Raw genomic sequence first — 15,836 nt, forward strand, 5'->3', positions numbered from 1 at the left:
GAAAAAGTTTTTAGAAACAGAGTATTGCTCTGTCACCCAGGCTGGAGTATCGTGGAATCATCAGAGCTCAGTGCACCACTGAATTCCTGAGCTCAAAGGATCCATCCTCTCCACCTCCTGATGTACCACAATTCTGGCTAATTTCTAAAACTCTTTTGTAATCATGGGGTCTGGCTGTATTCCCCAGGCTGGTCTCAGAGCCTGGCCTCCAGTTATTCTCCTGCCTTGGCCTACCAGAGGGCTAGGATTTCTGCAATCACCATCACATACACATACACAGAAAAATACATACATATTTTAAGCAAGGTGAAAGGTATATTAAAAGTGTGAGACTCAGACAGGCGTGGTGGCTCATGTCCCTAATCCTAGCACTCTGGGAGGCCAAGGTGGGTGGATTACTTGAGCTCACAGGTTTGAGACCAGCCTTTAGCTGTCTCTAAAAATATCTGTGCATTGTAGTGGGCATCTGTAGTCCCAGCTACATGGGAGGCTGAGGCAAGAGAATTGCTTGAGCCCCAGAGTTTGAGATTGCTGTCAGCTATGATGCCACCTCTACAGAGGGTGACAAAATGAGACTCTGTCTCAAAAAAAAAAAACAAAAAAACAAGAACAGTGTAAGACTCAATATATCCTGATAACAGAAGAATGCAAGTCACATTTGTAATGACAGAAACCACATGTGACTTACAATTTTAATACAGTTGTTTCTTTTCTGAATATGTCTATGTATATTTTTTGGCACCCACTGTACATATAGTATATATAGTGCATATGTATACATATGCCTGTGTGTATTATGTATGTGTGTGTATATATATACATATAATTTGAGTTTTGTACAAAAGCCTACTTATGTACTGACTTTAAAAGATTTCACTTCTTCTCCTAATAGTCTCCAATGAGACAAATTGTTAAGCAGTCTACGGTAGTATAGTTAGGTTGCAACAGGCACTGAGAGGAATGAGAGGAGGGGAGAAGGGCTGGGATGGGACTGACACAAAGGAGCATGACTCAGCCCAGACTGTGCATTGTAAAGGCATCACCTTCATGGTTGTGCAGGAACAGAGAAATTGCATTGTCCACTGATCTAACAGGATATTTGCTTGTAGATTGTTGGTAGGAGGATACAGGAACTAGCAGATTGCAACTTTTGACATAAGAATTTCTAGTGGCCCCGTCCTAGAACACAAGTGGTCACAGGACCCTGAGCACTGAAAGGAACCAGAAGTTTGGGTGATTGCAGAGGAAGTGAACCAGGAAGACGAGGTCTCTGTGATCAGAGGATGGAGTACCTGAGTCCAGCTCTTCAGAGCAGGAGCTGTACTGACAAGATGTGCCTGACGAGGAGTTGGCATCTGGTGTGTGATGTTGGGGAAGGCATCATGAAGACTGTGTGTCAGATGGGTCTTCTACTTGGGCACTGATATCTGGGGATGGGGAGGGGCTAGAGAGGAGATAAAACTGTGCTCTTTTCACCCCATGGATGGGAAGCAGTGATGAACAGATATGAGCCCAAAGAGGGCCAGGTTTCTTAGGAGGGGTGATCCCTTTGCCAAGCTCATCCTATCCAAACCCAAGTTCCTTCAATGCAATCTCCTCTGTTAGCAAGGAATTTAGAGGAACCTTACATTCATCCTGAATATTTGGGTTTAATTGAAATAGGACTTTGTAGGGTTGGACTTTTTTTCTGAACCCATTGTGTGAACCATCTTTTCTGAGAGAATATCCAGCCCATTTCTGTCATATTCATTTAATTTATATTAAATTCTGTGAGTTTAGAGGTTTCACATTTTTTGTACTTCTATTTTCCTTCTTCTTTTATTCATATATTACTGCAAATGACTCTAAATTTCATTTTTGTTTTTGATCAAACCAAACGATGTTTGTTCTACTGGTTTTGTTTTCCCTTTATGCACTATAGTTTTCTGACTAATATATATACTGTATGTATGTATTAGATTTGTGAAAATGTTGTACTGTCAGAAGCCATTTAGAAATTATCACTCTTTTCTTCTAGGTTTTCTATGTGATTATATTCTCTAGTTCAACTACATTGGCTTCAAGCTTCTTATTTCTTTAGCTGGATGAGCTTGGGCATGTTGCCAAACCCTTCTGGTTTTTATATTGCCTTTGTGAGTATCCAGTAAATATTATCTGTTATCATTATTATTATTATACTTAACAAGTGCCTAGCATGACAATGCATGCGATCTCAAGACCACAGACAGGTTTGTACCAATTTATTTGGTGTATGAAAGATCATTTAAATTTAAATCTTTGTTATATATTATATATTTTTTGTAGCTTATGGAATTTTTCTACACATACAAAAGACTCAGGTTTAAGTCTTATATTTTTTGCTTATTCCCTTTCTTGTTAATTTAAGGTTTATATTGGGTTGAATTATTTTACTGGTATTTTCTTTCTTTCTTTTTTTTTTTTTTTTTGAGACAGAGTTGCAAGCTATTGGCCTGGGTAGAGTGCCATGGCATCATAGCTCACAACCACCTCTAACTCTTGGGCTTAAGCGATTCTCTTGCCTCCGCCTCCCAAGTAGCTGGGACTACAGGTATCTGCCACAATACCTGGTTATTTTTTTTGGGGGGGGGGTGGTTTATAGTTGTAATTGTTGTTTGGCAGGCCCAGGCTGAATTCAAACCCACCAACTCTGGTTATGCAACTGGCATGCTAGCCACTGAGCTATAGGCACCGAGCCTTTACTGGTATTTTCAAAGAAATAACCTTTGTGTTTGCATATTCTTTTTACAGTTTATTTTTTATTTCCATGAATTGAATTTTTTTTATTAATGATCACATCCTACTTTCCTTTGGTTTATTTTATAGTTGCTTTTCTAACTTCCTTAATCATTTGATTCCTCTACATTTGATTTTTCTTAATAATGAAGTAACTTAGGGTATAAATAAAGCTTTTTATGTATGTTATGTGTTGGTCAAAATTATCATTCTTTTCATTGCTTTTTTAATCATTTAAATTTTTCTTTTTCCCACCAATCACCCTCCCTCCGCCCATGTGGTGCATTTTACAAAGGTACATGTGAAACTTAGTAAATGTAGAATATAAATGTCTTAACACAATAACTAAGAAAATGCCAGGAAGGCTATGTTAACCAGTGTGATGAAAATGTGTCAGACGGTCTATAGAATCAGTGTCCGGTGCCCCATGATCACATTAATGTACACAGCTATGATTTAATAATAAAAAAAAAAACTGCAAAAAAGAAAAAAATAAAATACTACACGATTTGTTTTTTTCTGGCCAAGTAGCCCAAACTTCAAATAAATATATGTTAATTTAGAAAAAAAAATAAATTTTTCTTTTTCTTTTTTCTTTATATTTTCTTTTTTAAAAAAATTCAGATTAATAGGAGGGTGCAAATTATTCAGTTACATTGTGTATCTAAGGTAAAGTTCAGGTTGTAGTTGAGGCAGTTGAGCCCTTCAGCCTGGGCGTGTGCTGTACACCCTCACAATGTATCCATCCTCTCCCCCTCCTCTCCCCCTCCTCTCCTTTATCCTTTCCTCTCCCTCCCCTTCACCACTTGAATTTACTTGTGTTATTCTCTTGTATGGGCATGTAGTTGCTTTTCTATTAGATTCTAATTGGTATTGAGTACATTGGATACTTGCATTCCATTCTTGTAATACTTTACTAAGAAGAACGTGTTTCAGCTCCATTCAGGTAAATACAAAAAATGTAAAGTCTCCATCTTTTTTTTTATTATTAAATCATAGCTGTGTACATTAATGTGATCATGGGGCACCATACACTGGTTGTATAGACAGTTTGACACATTTTCATCACACTGGTTAACACAGCCTTCCTGGCATTTTCTTAGTTATTGTGTTAAGACATTTATATTCTACGTTTACAAAGTTTCACATGTACCCTTGTAAGATGCACTGCAGGTGTAATCCCACCAATCACCTCCCTCTGCCATCTTTTTTATAGCTGAATAGTATTCCATGGTATACATATACCACAGTTTATTAATTCATTCATGGGGTTGATGGGCACTTGGGCTCCTTCCATGTCTTGGCAATTGTGAATTGAGCTGCAGTAAATATTTTAATACAAATTTCCTTGTGATAAAATGATGTATTTTCTTTTGGGTAGATTCCTAGCAATGGAATTGCAGGATCTAATGGAATGTCTACCTTTAGCTCTATGAGGATTTTCCATACTTCTATCCATAATGGCTGTATTAGTTTACAATTCTATCAATAGTGTAAAAGTGTTCCCTTCTCGCCACATCTTTATGCACATTTACAGCTTTGAGATTTTGTGATGTGGACTATTCTCATTGGGGTTAGGTGATATCTCAGGGTGGTTTTGATTTGCATTTCTCTGATGATTAGAGACAATGAGCATTTTTTCATGTGTTTCTTGGCCATTCATTTGTCTTCTTCAGAGAAGTTTCTGTTCATGTCTCTTGCCCACTTATAGCTAGGGTTGTTTGCTCTTTTTTTGTTGATTAATTTTAAGTTCTCTGGATTCTAGTTAGCAATGCTTTGTCAGTTTGGTAACATGCAAATATCTTTTCTCATTCTGAAGGTTGACTGTTTGCTTTGATTATTGTGTCCTTAGCTGTGAAAAAGATTTTTAGCTTAAGTCCCATTGATTATTTTTGTGAATGTTGCCATTGATGATGCAGTCTTGTTTATAAAATCTTTCCCCAGGCCAATATAATCTATAGTGTTTCCTAAGCTTTCCTCTACAATTTTTATCATCTCATGTCTTAGATTTAAATCTTTTACCCACTGTGAGTCAATTTGAGTAAACGGTGAGAGGTACAGGTCCAATTTCAGTCTTTTACATGTAGCTAACCAGTTTTCCCAGAACCATTTACTGAATATGGATTCTTTTCCCCAGTATATATTTTTGTTTGATTTATCAAAGATCATATGACAGTAAGAGCTTGGTTTCATCACTGGGTTTTCAATTATGTTCCATAGAATTATGTCTCTACTTTCGTGCCAATACTGTGCTAGTTGATCACTGTGGACTTGTAGTATAACCTAAATTGGGTGGAGTGATGCCTCTGCATTTGTTTTTATTACTAGTATTACTAAGGATTGCCGTGGCTATGTGGGTTTTTTCTGGTTCCAAACAAAACCAAGAACTGTTTTGGAGTTTTTCAAAATATGCTCTTGGTATTTTTGGGGAGTTGCACTATGTCTGTACATTGGTTTGGGTAGTACAGACATTTTAACATTGTTGCCTTCAATCTCTGTTTTAAAAAATTCATCTTTTTTGCTTCCCCTAAGTTACTGTTCCCCTTCCCCCATGTATGAATATCATCATTCTCTACAAAGTTTTCATAAATTCCCAAGGTAAAGAATTCCTCTGAATTTTGTAAAATGTGAATACCTCAGCCAAGAGCATGATATGTTCTTTCATTTGTTAGTGTCTTCTATGCTTTTCTCATGGTTTTATAGTTCTGTCTGTAGAGATGCTTCACTTGCTTTGTAAAATATATTTCAGGATATTTCTTTTTCTCTGAGACTACTGTGAAGGGTATTGTGTCTTTGATTTGCTTCTTCACTTCATTTGATCATTTAAATTTAGGGTTTTTTCCCCTCTTTGATTCAATGAGCTATCTACAAGGATGTTTCTTAACACATAGGTAAGTTTTTTTGTGGCTATCTTTCTCATTTTTGTCTAATTTTGTTGGATTAAAGTGAGAGAACTTTTCTTGTGATGGGACTAAAAAATTCTTAATAGGCTTTCTTTGTGCTTTAGTACAGAATTGTCCAATAGAAATATAATTCAAGCTACATATGTAATTTAAATTTTTCTAGTAGGCATGTTTAATAAAAGCAAATAAAGCAGTTAAAATGAGTTTTAACAATACATTCTATTTAACCAGATACATCCAAAAAATTATCCTTTCAATATGTATCCAATATAAAATAATTGAGATATTTTATCATTCTTTGTTTCATGCTAAGTCTTCAAAATCTAATGTCCATTTTATACTTACAGCATATCTTATTGGACTACCCACATTTCAAGTGGTCAATTGTCATGTGTAGTCAATGGCTACCATATGGTCAATATTTGTAAATCTTCTATAGATACATCTAACTTGGTGTACTTTCAGTTTTTGTATTTAAAAAAATCTACTGAATCTGACCAATTCTGAAAAAGATGTGTTAATATATTTCATTATATAACAAATTTTGCTCAAGTGATATTTGGTTTTTAGTAGTTTTTGCTTTATACAGCTGCTGTATTGATGCATGTAGGCTTAAGGCTTGTATTTTCTTCATGTAGTTTGCCTTTATCATTAAATAATAACCCTTATAGTACACCTTATCTGATATTAGTATTGCCACTCCTAGGTTATTTTTTGATTACTCTTGACTTTTTGTTTGTGAAAATTTTGTTTAAAAAGTTTAAAGATTTTTTTTGAAACTCCAATTTAATAGTTGCTTTTGATATAAGAGTTCTTTCCATTCACACAATGTTTAGGCTTGATTTTGTTCCTTTCATTTAGCGTTAAGTTTTTTTTTTTTTTTTTTAGATTATTGTTTCCTTTTTTCCTTCTTCAATGGCATTTTCCATTTTCACGTGGGTGCAGTATAACCTCTTCAAATCTCAGCCTCTGTCTCCCTCTTTCAGAGTCCCTCTGTTTACGTTGGACCTACCCACATAATCCAAAATAATTTCCTATGCTCAAAACCCGTAATCATATCTGCCACATTCCCATGTCATGTAATGTAACATTGTCACAGGTTCCAGAGTTTAGGATGTGGACACTTTTATGAGGTCCTTATTCTGTCTACCACAGACAGTAAGCTTAATGGTAAATCCACATTTTATTCCAAACTTGAAGGTTTCCTTCTATTAAGCCATTGGAATTTTTCTTTGTCATCTATAGCTTTTTATTCTTCAGCTTCCATTGCTATCATCTTACACCTCAACTTTCTTTCTTTCTTTTTCTTGCAGTTTTTGGCCAGGGCCAGGTTTGAACCCACCACCTCCAGTATATGGGGCTGGCGCTCTACTCCTTTGAGCCACAGGCACCACTCTACACCTCAACTTTCTTATCTTTTCTATTTCCCTTTGCATTCTGGGAAAGCACCTCTGAAAGAGCACATTTACATAATTGATTTTATTATTTGCATTATCAATTTTCTTCTTTATTGCTTTCAATCTACACTTCAATAATTTCATCTTTTTTGCTTTCCTTAAGTTACTGTTCCCCTTCCTCCATGTATGAATAGTATCATTGTCTACAAAGTTTTCATAAAGTCCCAAGGTAAAGAATTCCTCTGAATTTTCTAAAATGTGAATACCTTAAACAAAACACTCTCCCTGGCGTTACATAAATATTCTTACTACCTAAGTGGAAAAACTAAGGAGCTCACTTGATTTCCGCCTTACCAAAACTGATTTTTGAGTGGCTAAAAGTTTAGTATAAGCTAGTGCATTCAGTAATGAGGACACTGACTAATTCCTAGAGTGAAGTCACCTAGATTGATGGTGAATGAAGTTATACTGAAAGGGCTTAAACGTGGGTGGGAGAAGAGGAAATGAAAGGAATCTGCATTAATTGAGAAAGTCAGATGAGAAAGTAGAATTAGAAATTCCTAGAAAAGCAAGCATTTGGGGCTCGGTGCCCGTAGCACAGTGGTTAAAGTGCTGGCCTCATACACTGAGGCTGGCAGGTTTGTACCTGACCAGGCCTGCTAAAACAACAATAACTGCAACAACAAAAAAATAGCCAGGCATTGTGGTGGGTGCCTGTAGTCCCAGCTACGTGGGAGGCTGAGGCAAGAGAATTGCTTAAGCCCAAGAGTTTGAGGTTGTTGTGAGCTGTGATGCAACAGCACTCTACCCAGGGCAATAGCTTGAGACTCTGTCTCAAAAAAAAAAAGAGAAAGAGAGAGAGAAAGAGAGAGAGAGAAAGGAAGGAAGGAAGGAAGGGAAGGGAAGGGAAGAGAAGGGAAGGAAAGGGAAGAAAGGAAAGGAAGAGAAGGAAAGAAAGGAAAGGAAGGAAGGAAAAGGGAAAGAAGGAAGAATGGAAGGAAAAAAGAAAAAGAAAAAGAAAAGCAAGCAGTTGGGTGAATGTTATCCAGGGATGGGGAAGATCTCTCTTTCTAGAGACAGGAGAGTGGAATCAGTAGGGAAGATGGATTGATCCTTTAATAATATTTGAAGGGAACATTCTCTCTTCCAGAGGCTTTCCATTGCATGATGTACGCTGGATTAAAAAGAGTTGTGTGTGGAGCACCAGCCAGCAGTGTCTGGCTTTTTGGATTTTGGGATGTTGCTGAGATGGCCACAGGTCTCCAGGTCTCTTCAGGCTCACAGGGTGTACTTCTCTCTGCCTCGTAGCTCTGTGGGAAAGCGCTCCATATTCCATAGAGGGCATCCACTGTAGGGGATTTAAGATGGTCATCTATGTCCCAGAGGACATGCCCTTTTTCACCACTCCAAAAAGCTTCTCAACTCTTCCATAAAAGATGAATGCCCACATAGAGGCCCATAGCAGTGTTTTCTTGGGGGCTCGGACATTTTATTTTTTAGATTTATTTTTTTTTATTGTTAAATCATAGCTGTGTACATATGTATAATCAAGGGGTACAACATGTTGGTTTCATGTACAATCTGAAATATTCTCATCAAACTGTTGGGGGCTGGGACATTTTAAAAAGATTTTCAATTTTGAAAATTCTTTAAATAGAGTGCTTTATACTTCTGGAAACATAAAAATTTTTATTTATAGCAGCACTAATCCAGGATATATTAAAACATTTTGTGTTTACCTTCAATTGTTAAAATGAGCCAGAACTAATAAAGACTCACGACCTCTGAGACGCTGTTATGCCGACCCTTTGCTGATCACTCAACAATGAGGTTTATTTTAGCCAGTGGTACAGATACCAGCACCCTTATCCTGCCCTGTCCAGAGTGTTGATTTCCAGCGCTGTGAAACTGTGCCCGCATCTTCCTATTACTTCAAAACTCCATTGTTTGGTCCCCTGACTTCTTTAGAAGCAGCAAACTACTCAGTGAACACCTTCACAGGCGTTGAGTTCCCTTGTCTGGTGAGCAAATGAACTCGTTTTTAAAACTCCTGATAGTTTTATTCTGATACTTCTTATACAGTTAGTATATAAGAAGCAACTGTCCCAGGCATCTCAGTGACTTCATTTGATATTCCAGTGGCAGACTCTATGTGCCCATGGGACACTGCCAGCTGACTCCCATGTCCCTGCTGTGTATAGTTTTTATGTAATTCGTTTGGACTTTGGGGACACTAAAGAATGCCCAAACCTATTCTCATGCCGTTTGGACTTTGAGGACACTAAAGAATGCCCAAACCTATTCTCCCAGTCATAGCTTATTAATGTGTGTTCAGGCCACACGATCTTTCTGCAAAGAATTAAAAGTATGCTGCATTTTTAGTCTGTCTAGTTCGGTTGCCCTTGTGCTTTCATGCTTTATGCAATCCTTTCCTTAGAAGTGACCATGGGAGACAGGACACTCCCGTCTCAACACTTTGTGATGAATTATCACAAAGCAACATGCCCTAAAAATCTTCAGTTGGGGCATAAACTGTGCCAACTGAATAGTACTTTCTCATATATATGTATGTGTCTCACCCAACTAGTACTTCAGGTGAAACCTGGCTTTTTTCAATCTAACATGATATATGTCCTTCGCGTAGCCTTATGGAAATGCTGTTTTACATTTCCAGGATCTGCCATAGTTGTAGAAGCAAGTTAAGAATTGACTATAGTCCTAACATGCCATTAACCAACCATGTACCTTAAGGCATTTACTTAACTATTTTGCCTTTGGCCTTCAGAGGGAGGATGTTTCTGCTGACACTGATTTCAGCCAGTAAAAGGTTTCTCAGACATCTGACTTCCAAAATTTTAAGAGAAATAAATGGTGTGTTGTTTTAAGCCACTAATTTTGTGGCAAGTTGTTACAGCATCCATAGGAAACCTATACACCCCTTTGCCAGGTTTATCTGCTTTAAAAAAAACCTACTTCTAACATTGTATTTCCACTCTTCCTACATTACCAGAATGTATGCACAATTAACATCCATCTTTAAACCAGAAGTATTAACATATTCATATCTTTAAACGACCACATATTAAAAAATTGAAGAAAAATTATTCAGAGCAAATAAAATGGCTTATATTTCAAACAAAAAGGAAAAGGTAAGGTTCAAGGGGCTATGGTGACATTTTGTGTTATCACTACAAAATAATCATATGCCTCAGTATGAAGTTTAATAAATATCAAAGTGCATACAGATATTTACAACAGTTTTAAAGACAGAGGTTCCATTTGTGTAGTCCCACTAATAACAACAAATAGGAGTTGGCATGAAGTGTTTATAAATTCTTGGGTACAGTTGTTCTGAAAGTAGAGTTCACTAGCAATCTTAAAACAAAAACGTCCTGCTATTCCTTAAAACGTGCTTTAAAGTCAAAGCACATTTGGATTGGAATTACTTGGTCTCAATGCGTAGCAACTGCTCTTTGCCATTTATTTTGAGGGACTTTAACTCTCCATCTTCTTCCACTTCCACTCTTTCTTGGCCATTCTCAATAATTCTCTTGGTGGTGATTTTTTTGCCATTAACTATTTCTGTGGAAGTCGACATGGACTTGAAGCTGCCAGTCCCACCACCACCACCAGACATGGAGAAGGAAGAACGGCCCTCATTTCCCAGGGAACCAAAGGAAGTAAATCCTGTATCAAAAGAAAAACTACCCGCAAAGGCTGGAAATTCACTGAAGGTGGAGAAAAAGGGTTCAGACCCTCTGATTCTGCTTCCTCGGGAGCTCTTCCGACTGCCCAAAATGTTCTCAAACGGGTCTCCGAAGAAGTCAAACGAAAATGGGTCCTGGCCACCAAAGAACTCCCTGAAGATATCAGCCGGGTCGCGGAAGGTGAAGACGAACTCAAAGGGGTTCTCGAAGGGCCTGCCACAGGCGCCACTGCCACCATCCATGCCCACCTTGCCGTAGCGGTCGTAGATGTCGCGTTTCTTGGTGTCTGACAACACTTCGTAGGCCTCTGCCACTTGTTTGAATCTCCGCTCCGCTTCCTCCTTATTGTCAGGGTTTTTGTCAGGGTGCCACTTGAGTGCCAGCTTGTGGTACGCCTTCTTGATTGCTTCACATGAGGCCTGACGGGGCACACCCAGCACCTCGTAGTAGTTCACCATGCTGGGGTCTCAAGCCCATGGACTGCAGCCCCAGGGGAACCGGCCGGTCAGACTTTTCGGCCCACGTCCAGCGTTCCACCAGGTGGAGCCAACGGATGCGGCACTCCTTGTGACGTGGCCACATCTCATTGGTCAAGGCCGCGTGGCCCTCTATCCCAGTATGCACTGCTCCTGGGGCACGCCCAGCTCTCCACGAGGCTCTGCTCCTCGCAGACCTGGGCATGGCGGCCCCGCCCACTGTCCCGCCCCGCCCACTCTGGCCCCACCCAGTTGTAGTCTCCAAATAGGGTATAGAAAAGAGTAGAATTTATGGGGGACAGGGAGGGCTATGACTGGATGTCTTAGGATGTGTTTTGCTTAAAGCAGCTTTATGTCAGGATTTCCTCTCTGCCTGGACGACGGATGGTGTTATGGCAGCGAGTTGTCTGACCCTGGGTTGAAGGCCATCATTTCCTTTGTCTAGGACAGCAGTTCTCAAGCCGTTTGGCCTTGGTACCTGTATCTATCTTACCTAGATCTAAAAATATCTATCATATTTAGATCTCTTTTACCTAGAGACTAAAAATGAAAATTAAAAAGATAAGTTCCCTGGGCTCAGTGCCTGTAGCTCAGCAGTTAGGGCGCCAGCCACATACACCGAGGCTGGCAGGTTCGAATCTGGCCTGGACCTGCTAAACAACAATGACAACTAGTGACAACTAAAGCAAAAAAATAGCTGGGTATTGTGGTGGGCACCTGTAGTCCCAGCTACTTAGGAGGCTGAAGCCCAAGAGTTTGAGATTGCTGTGAGCTATGATGCCAGGGCACACATAGTGAGACTCTGTCTCAAAATAAATAAATAAATAAATATAAATTCATTGGTCAATGTTATAACAGTAAGTCCATTACATACTAACATATATCATGTATTTATAAGAAAACATGTTTTTCAACACAAAAATATTTAATGAGAAGCATGCCACTACTTTACATTTTTTGCATCTCTTTTTAGTACCTGACTTAATAGAAGAGATCTGGATTCTCATGTCTGCTTCTGCATCCAATCTATTGTGATGTTATGCATTGTACATGTAGCCTCTAGAAAACTTCACTGTACACTTAGGAGAGAATCAGAGTGAAAACATAGAACAGCATTATTATAGAAATAGTTTTGACTTTGCAAAATTCACCTGAAAAGCTCCTGGGGATTCCCAGCATTCCCTGGCCCATACTTTTCAAACTGTTGGTCTAGTGCAATAGTCCCTCAGTATCTTGGAAGGATTAGATCCCTTCCTTCACTGTCCTGGTTGTACCAAAATCCTTGGATGCTCAAATCCCTTATCTAAAATGGTGTAATATTTTGCATATAGCCTATGCACAATGTCCTATATACTTTAAATTATCTCTAGATTACTTATAATAAATTTTATATAGTGAATACATAATTAATGGAATGCAAGTTTTGTTTTTTTTTTTAAACAGGATCTATGTTATCCAGTCTGGGCTTGAATTCCTAGGTACAAGAAATCCTACCACCTCAGCCTCCTGAGTAGCATGCCACTATGCCTGGATCTAGTTTTCAATTTTTAAAAATTGTTTTATTGTTATTATATATTTATGTGAATATTTTTAATCTTCAGTTGGTTGAATCTGTGGTCACAGAGCCCTAAGATACAGAGAGCAAATTATACTTGTTACTCATTTTTCTTCACTGCTTGGAGAAATTCCATCCTGTTTTTAGATCCTCTCAGGGAAAAAGAAAGAAAGTACTGTGCACTATATCAAAATCGTTACAACTTGTGTGACACGTTTATATTTCTGGGTAAACTTGGGATGCAGTAATTCATTTCTACTAAAACTGCTGTATCATCTCATGACCTTGATTTTCTTTGGTGTGTCTTGACATCTGCATTCTCCCTACCTCCCCCTATTCTGTCTGTGACATGATATTCTTTTCTTTGATAAATTGTGAGGCAATACACCGATCAAGATCACTGAGTTCTGAGGGGAAATGACTGGCTAATGAAATTCTACGATTTCATCATAAAGGATAATAGGTCTAAGGGGATATGTTATCTCACCAGAACAAATTGCAGACTTTATATTGCCTCTAGTGAACTTGAAGCCTTGGACTTGGCACTTGGTGAGCACACAATAAAGTAGTAAGGAAATTAAGAGTAGTGTTCAGTGTGATCAAAGCAACTTGGGAACATACAAAGCAAGTGTTGGGAAGGGCAAGTGACCCCAAATGGCTGGCAGGTAGAGGACTGAGGGACAGCTCAACCAGGAGGCTAGAGAGGAGGGATGAGCTTGGACAGATGGGCTGGGGTCCCTTTCAGGAGGCCTCTGGGGAATGCTGAGGAGTCTGAATCTTTTTCTGGGCCCCAGGGAGCTGTTGACCAAGATTCCAGAAGTGGTGGTGGGGTGGGGCAGTGCAGGGGGGCAGCCAATGCAGTGATTCAGAAGGGACACAAGGGCTTGGGGGTTCTGGAGGCGGGGGCCCTGAAATAGGCTGGTGGCAGCTGAGTCTGAAAGATATTTAGATTTAACTCTTGCTTGCTTGGATATGGGGCTTAGAACAAAGAGAGGAGAAGTCATACCTATAGAGAAACATTTCCTGAGTGCTTACTGTCTGCAAAATCATGGACTGGCTTCTGAGTGACAGGATGATTTGAAATTTGTCTGTAAGTAATATATGTATAGTATATATCTATATACAGAACTTTGTAAGTAATATATGTATAGTATATATCTATAGTTTAGTGGCAAGGACAGATATGCAAACTGCTGAAGGCTACAAGGCAGAATAGAATAAAATGCTTCGGAGATTCGAGGAAGATGGCTTTGTTTCCTCTGGAGGGTCCTGTAGATGGTCCACTGGGCAACAAATATGTTTATGTTGGTCCTTTGGCTTAGTAGCAATCCCCTCCATTCTGACCTGATTAGAGGAGCTAAAGGTATGTGGAGTGGTAGTCTATTAACTTCTGGCTTCTAATGGGATTTGGGAATGCTTGTGCAGATACTCTGTAGCCCGAAAGCAAGATTGTGTTGCTGCCCTGGTCTTTGACTCCTCCACCACCAGAGCATACTTCACCCTCACTCTGCCTTACAATTACCTGGTTGTGAGTCTGTCTCTGTCTATTGGACCCTTCCTTGAAGTCAGGGACTATTTCTAATGTGGCTTTCTGGCCCCAGCTCCTAGCATAGATTACCTACGTATTTGGTGAACAAAGGAATTAGCATTGGATTTTGGATGTCGGCTCTGCTGTGGTCCGAGGAAGAGATTTCTTGGATTGCATAGTAATGGTTCTCAGTTGGAATGCATGAGAGAGAATATGGATGGTCTGCTTTTCAGATTAGTAAATAACATTCCCTGGTCAGGGGCAGAGTTGTGGCCCCAAACCATCTAGGTATACAGCAGCCTCAAAAAGCTTGGAGGCTCTGCGTGATGTGGGAAAGTCATAAAATCATGCCAGGGTAATTGTATGTGTTTACAGCCCCTTTACTCCCTATAATCTGCAGATAAACTTTCATGACATTAGGACTTTGAAAGTATTATCATCCTTGAAGTTTAAATTGGACTGTGAATTTCAGAATTGCAGATAAAGATGCAACAAAGAGTAAAAGCATTGCTACGCCTTTTCTGCTCACCAGAATCTTAAAGCGTGAAGAGTGCTTGGTTAGGAACTTCAGAGCATATAAGTGTGCACAGGTGTGTGTGCTTATGTGTGTGCACGTCCATACAGAATCACATGCAACCCTGGAGGGCTACTAAGGAAGGATGGTGGTCCAAGGAAAGGGGCCTCTAAGTACATGCTCTTATTGGCAGAATGAGAGGGCACTTTTAAGTACCTGTTGATATGTCCCATAGGACACCAAACCTTGCCAGTTAGCATTTTCTCCCTGACTCTCCAAGCACATCCTGAAGTGTGGGTGGCCAATAACTTGTGTGGTGAAAATGTTGGGTTCTGTGCTTTCATCCTGGGATTGTATAGAACACAGTGGATCCCAAAAGAAAAGTGTGAAATGTTCAGCTCTGCCTACACTCTGGTTTGCCCTTTCTTCAAGAGAGGACATTTCTGGACATTAGTTATCATACTCATTCCCTGATCCTTCACTCAGTCTTCTGGGTGTACCTGTTGGTGCTGGGCATTGCCATATGAACACATTCTCCTTGGCCTTGAAGTCCAGCCATTGTCTTCTCTCCACTTATTTTGACGGGATAATGACTATGGGGATGATGGTTTTACTTCTAACTTCTGACTGTAAATTTCAACCAGGGGTTTGCATACTATTATCTGGGTATTACTAGAGGGCCCGGGGACTTGTTAAGAGCAGGGCTTCTAGGTATGGCCAACCAGGTGCTGGGGCTCACCTCCTTCAGTTAGTCTCCAAGCCTCTGTGTCTTTGTTTGTAAAATGGGAAAAACAGTATCTGCTTTTGCAGGGCAGTTCTAAGGGATTACACAAGATGTGTTGCAAAGTGCTTAGTGCAATACCTGGCACACAGCACACACTCAGTAAGTACAAATTTGTATCATTTTCTTTGTTTTTGTTCACCTCTCTCCTTTGCTTTTCTCTTGATTGTCAGAACTTCCCAAAGTGTCTTATTTCTCATGCATGTTGGGCCAGTGTGATG

At 39.4% G+C, this 15,836-nt stretch overlaps 2 protein-coding genes across 7 annotated transcripts in view; one reads left to right on the top strand and one right to left on the bottom strand.

Moving 5' to 3' along the window:
• LOC128590125 (UDP-glucuronosyltransferase 1A1) overlaps positions 1–15,836 on the top strand; it is a 264,050-nt gene that overhangs the window by 235,524 nt on the left and 12,690 nt on the right. The window lies entirely within an intron of this gene.
• LOC128590130 (dnaJ homolog subfamily B member 3-like) lies at positions 9,693–11,315 on the bottom strand. The gene has a single exon (XM_053597305.1). The coding sequence runs from the start codon at positions 11,217–11,219 to the stop codon at positions 10,497–10,499; it is 723 nt and encodes a 240-aa protein (XP_053453280.1). The 5' UTR covers positions 11,220–11,315; the 3' UTR covers positions 9,693–10,496.

This window comes from Nycticebus coucang, chromosome 7, assembly GCF_027406575.1.
Source record: "Nycticebus coucang isolate mNycCou1 chromosome 7, mNycCou1.pri, whole genome shotgun sequence".
NCBI classification, from domain to species: domain Eukaryota; kingdom Metazoa; phylum Chordata; class Mammalia; order Primates; family Lorisidae; genus Nycticebus; species Nycticebus coucang.

What these genes read in the sequence shown, in the direction of transcription:
- LOC128590130 (XM_053597305.1), bottom strand. Translation starts at nt 11,219, where the DNA reads ATGGTGAACTACTACGAGGTGCTGGGTGTGCCCCGTCAGGCCTCATGT.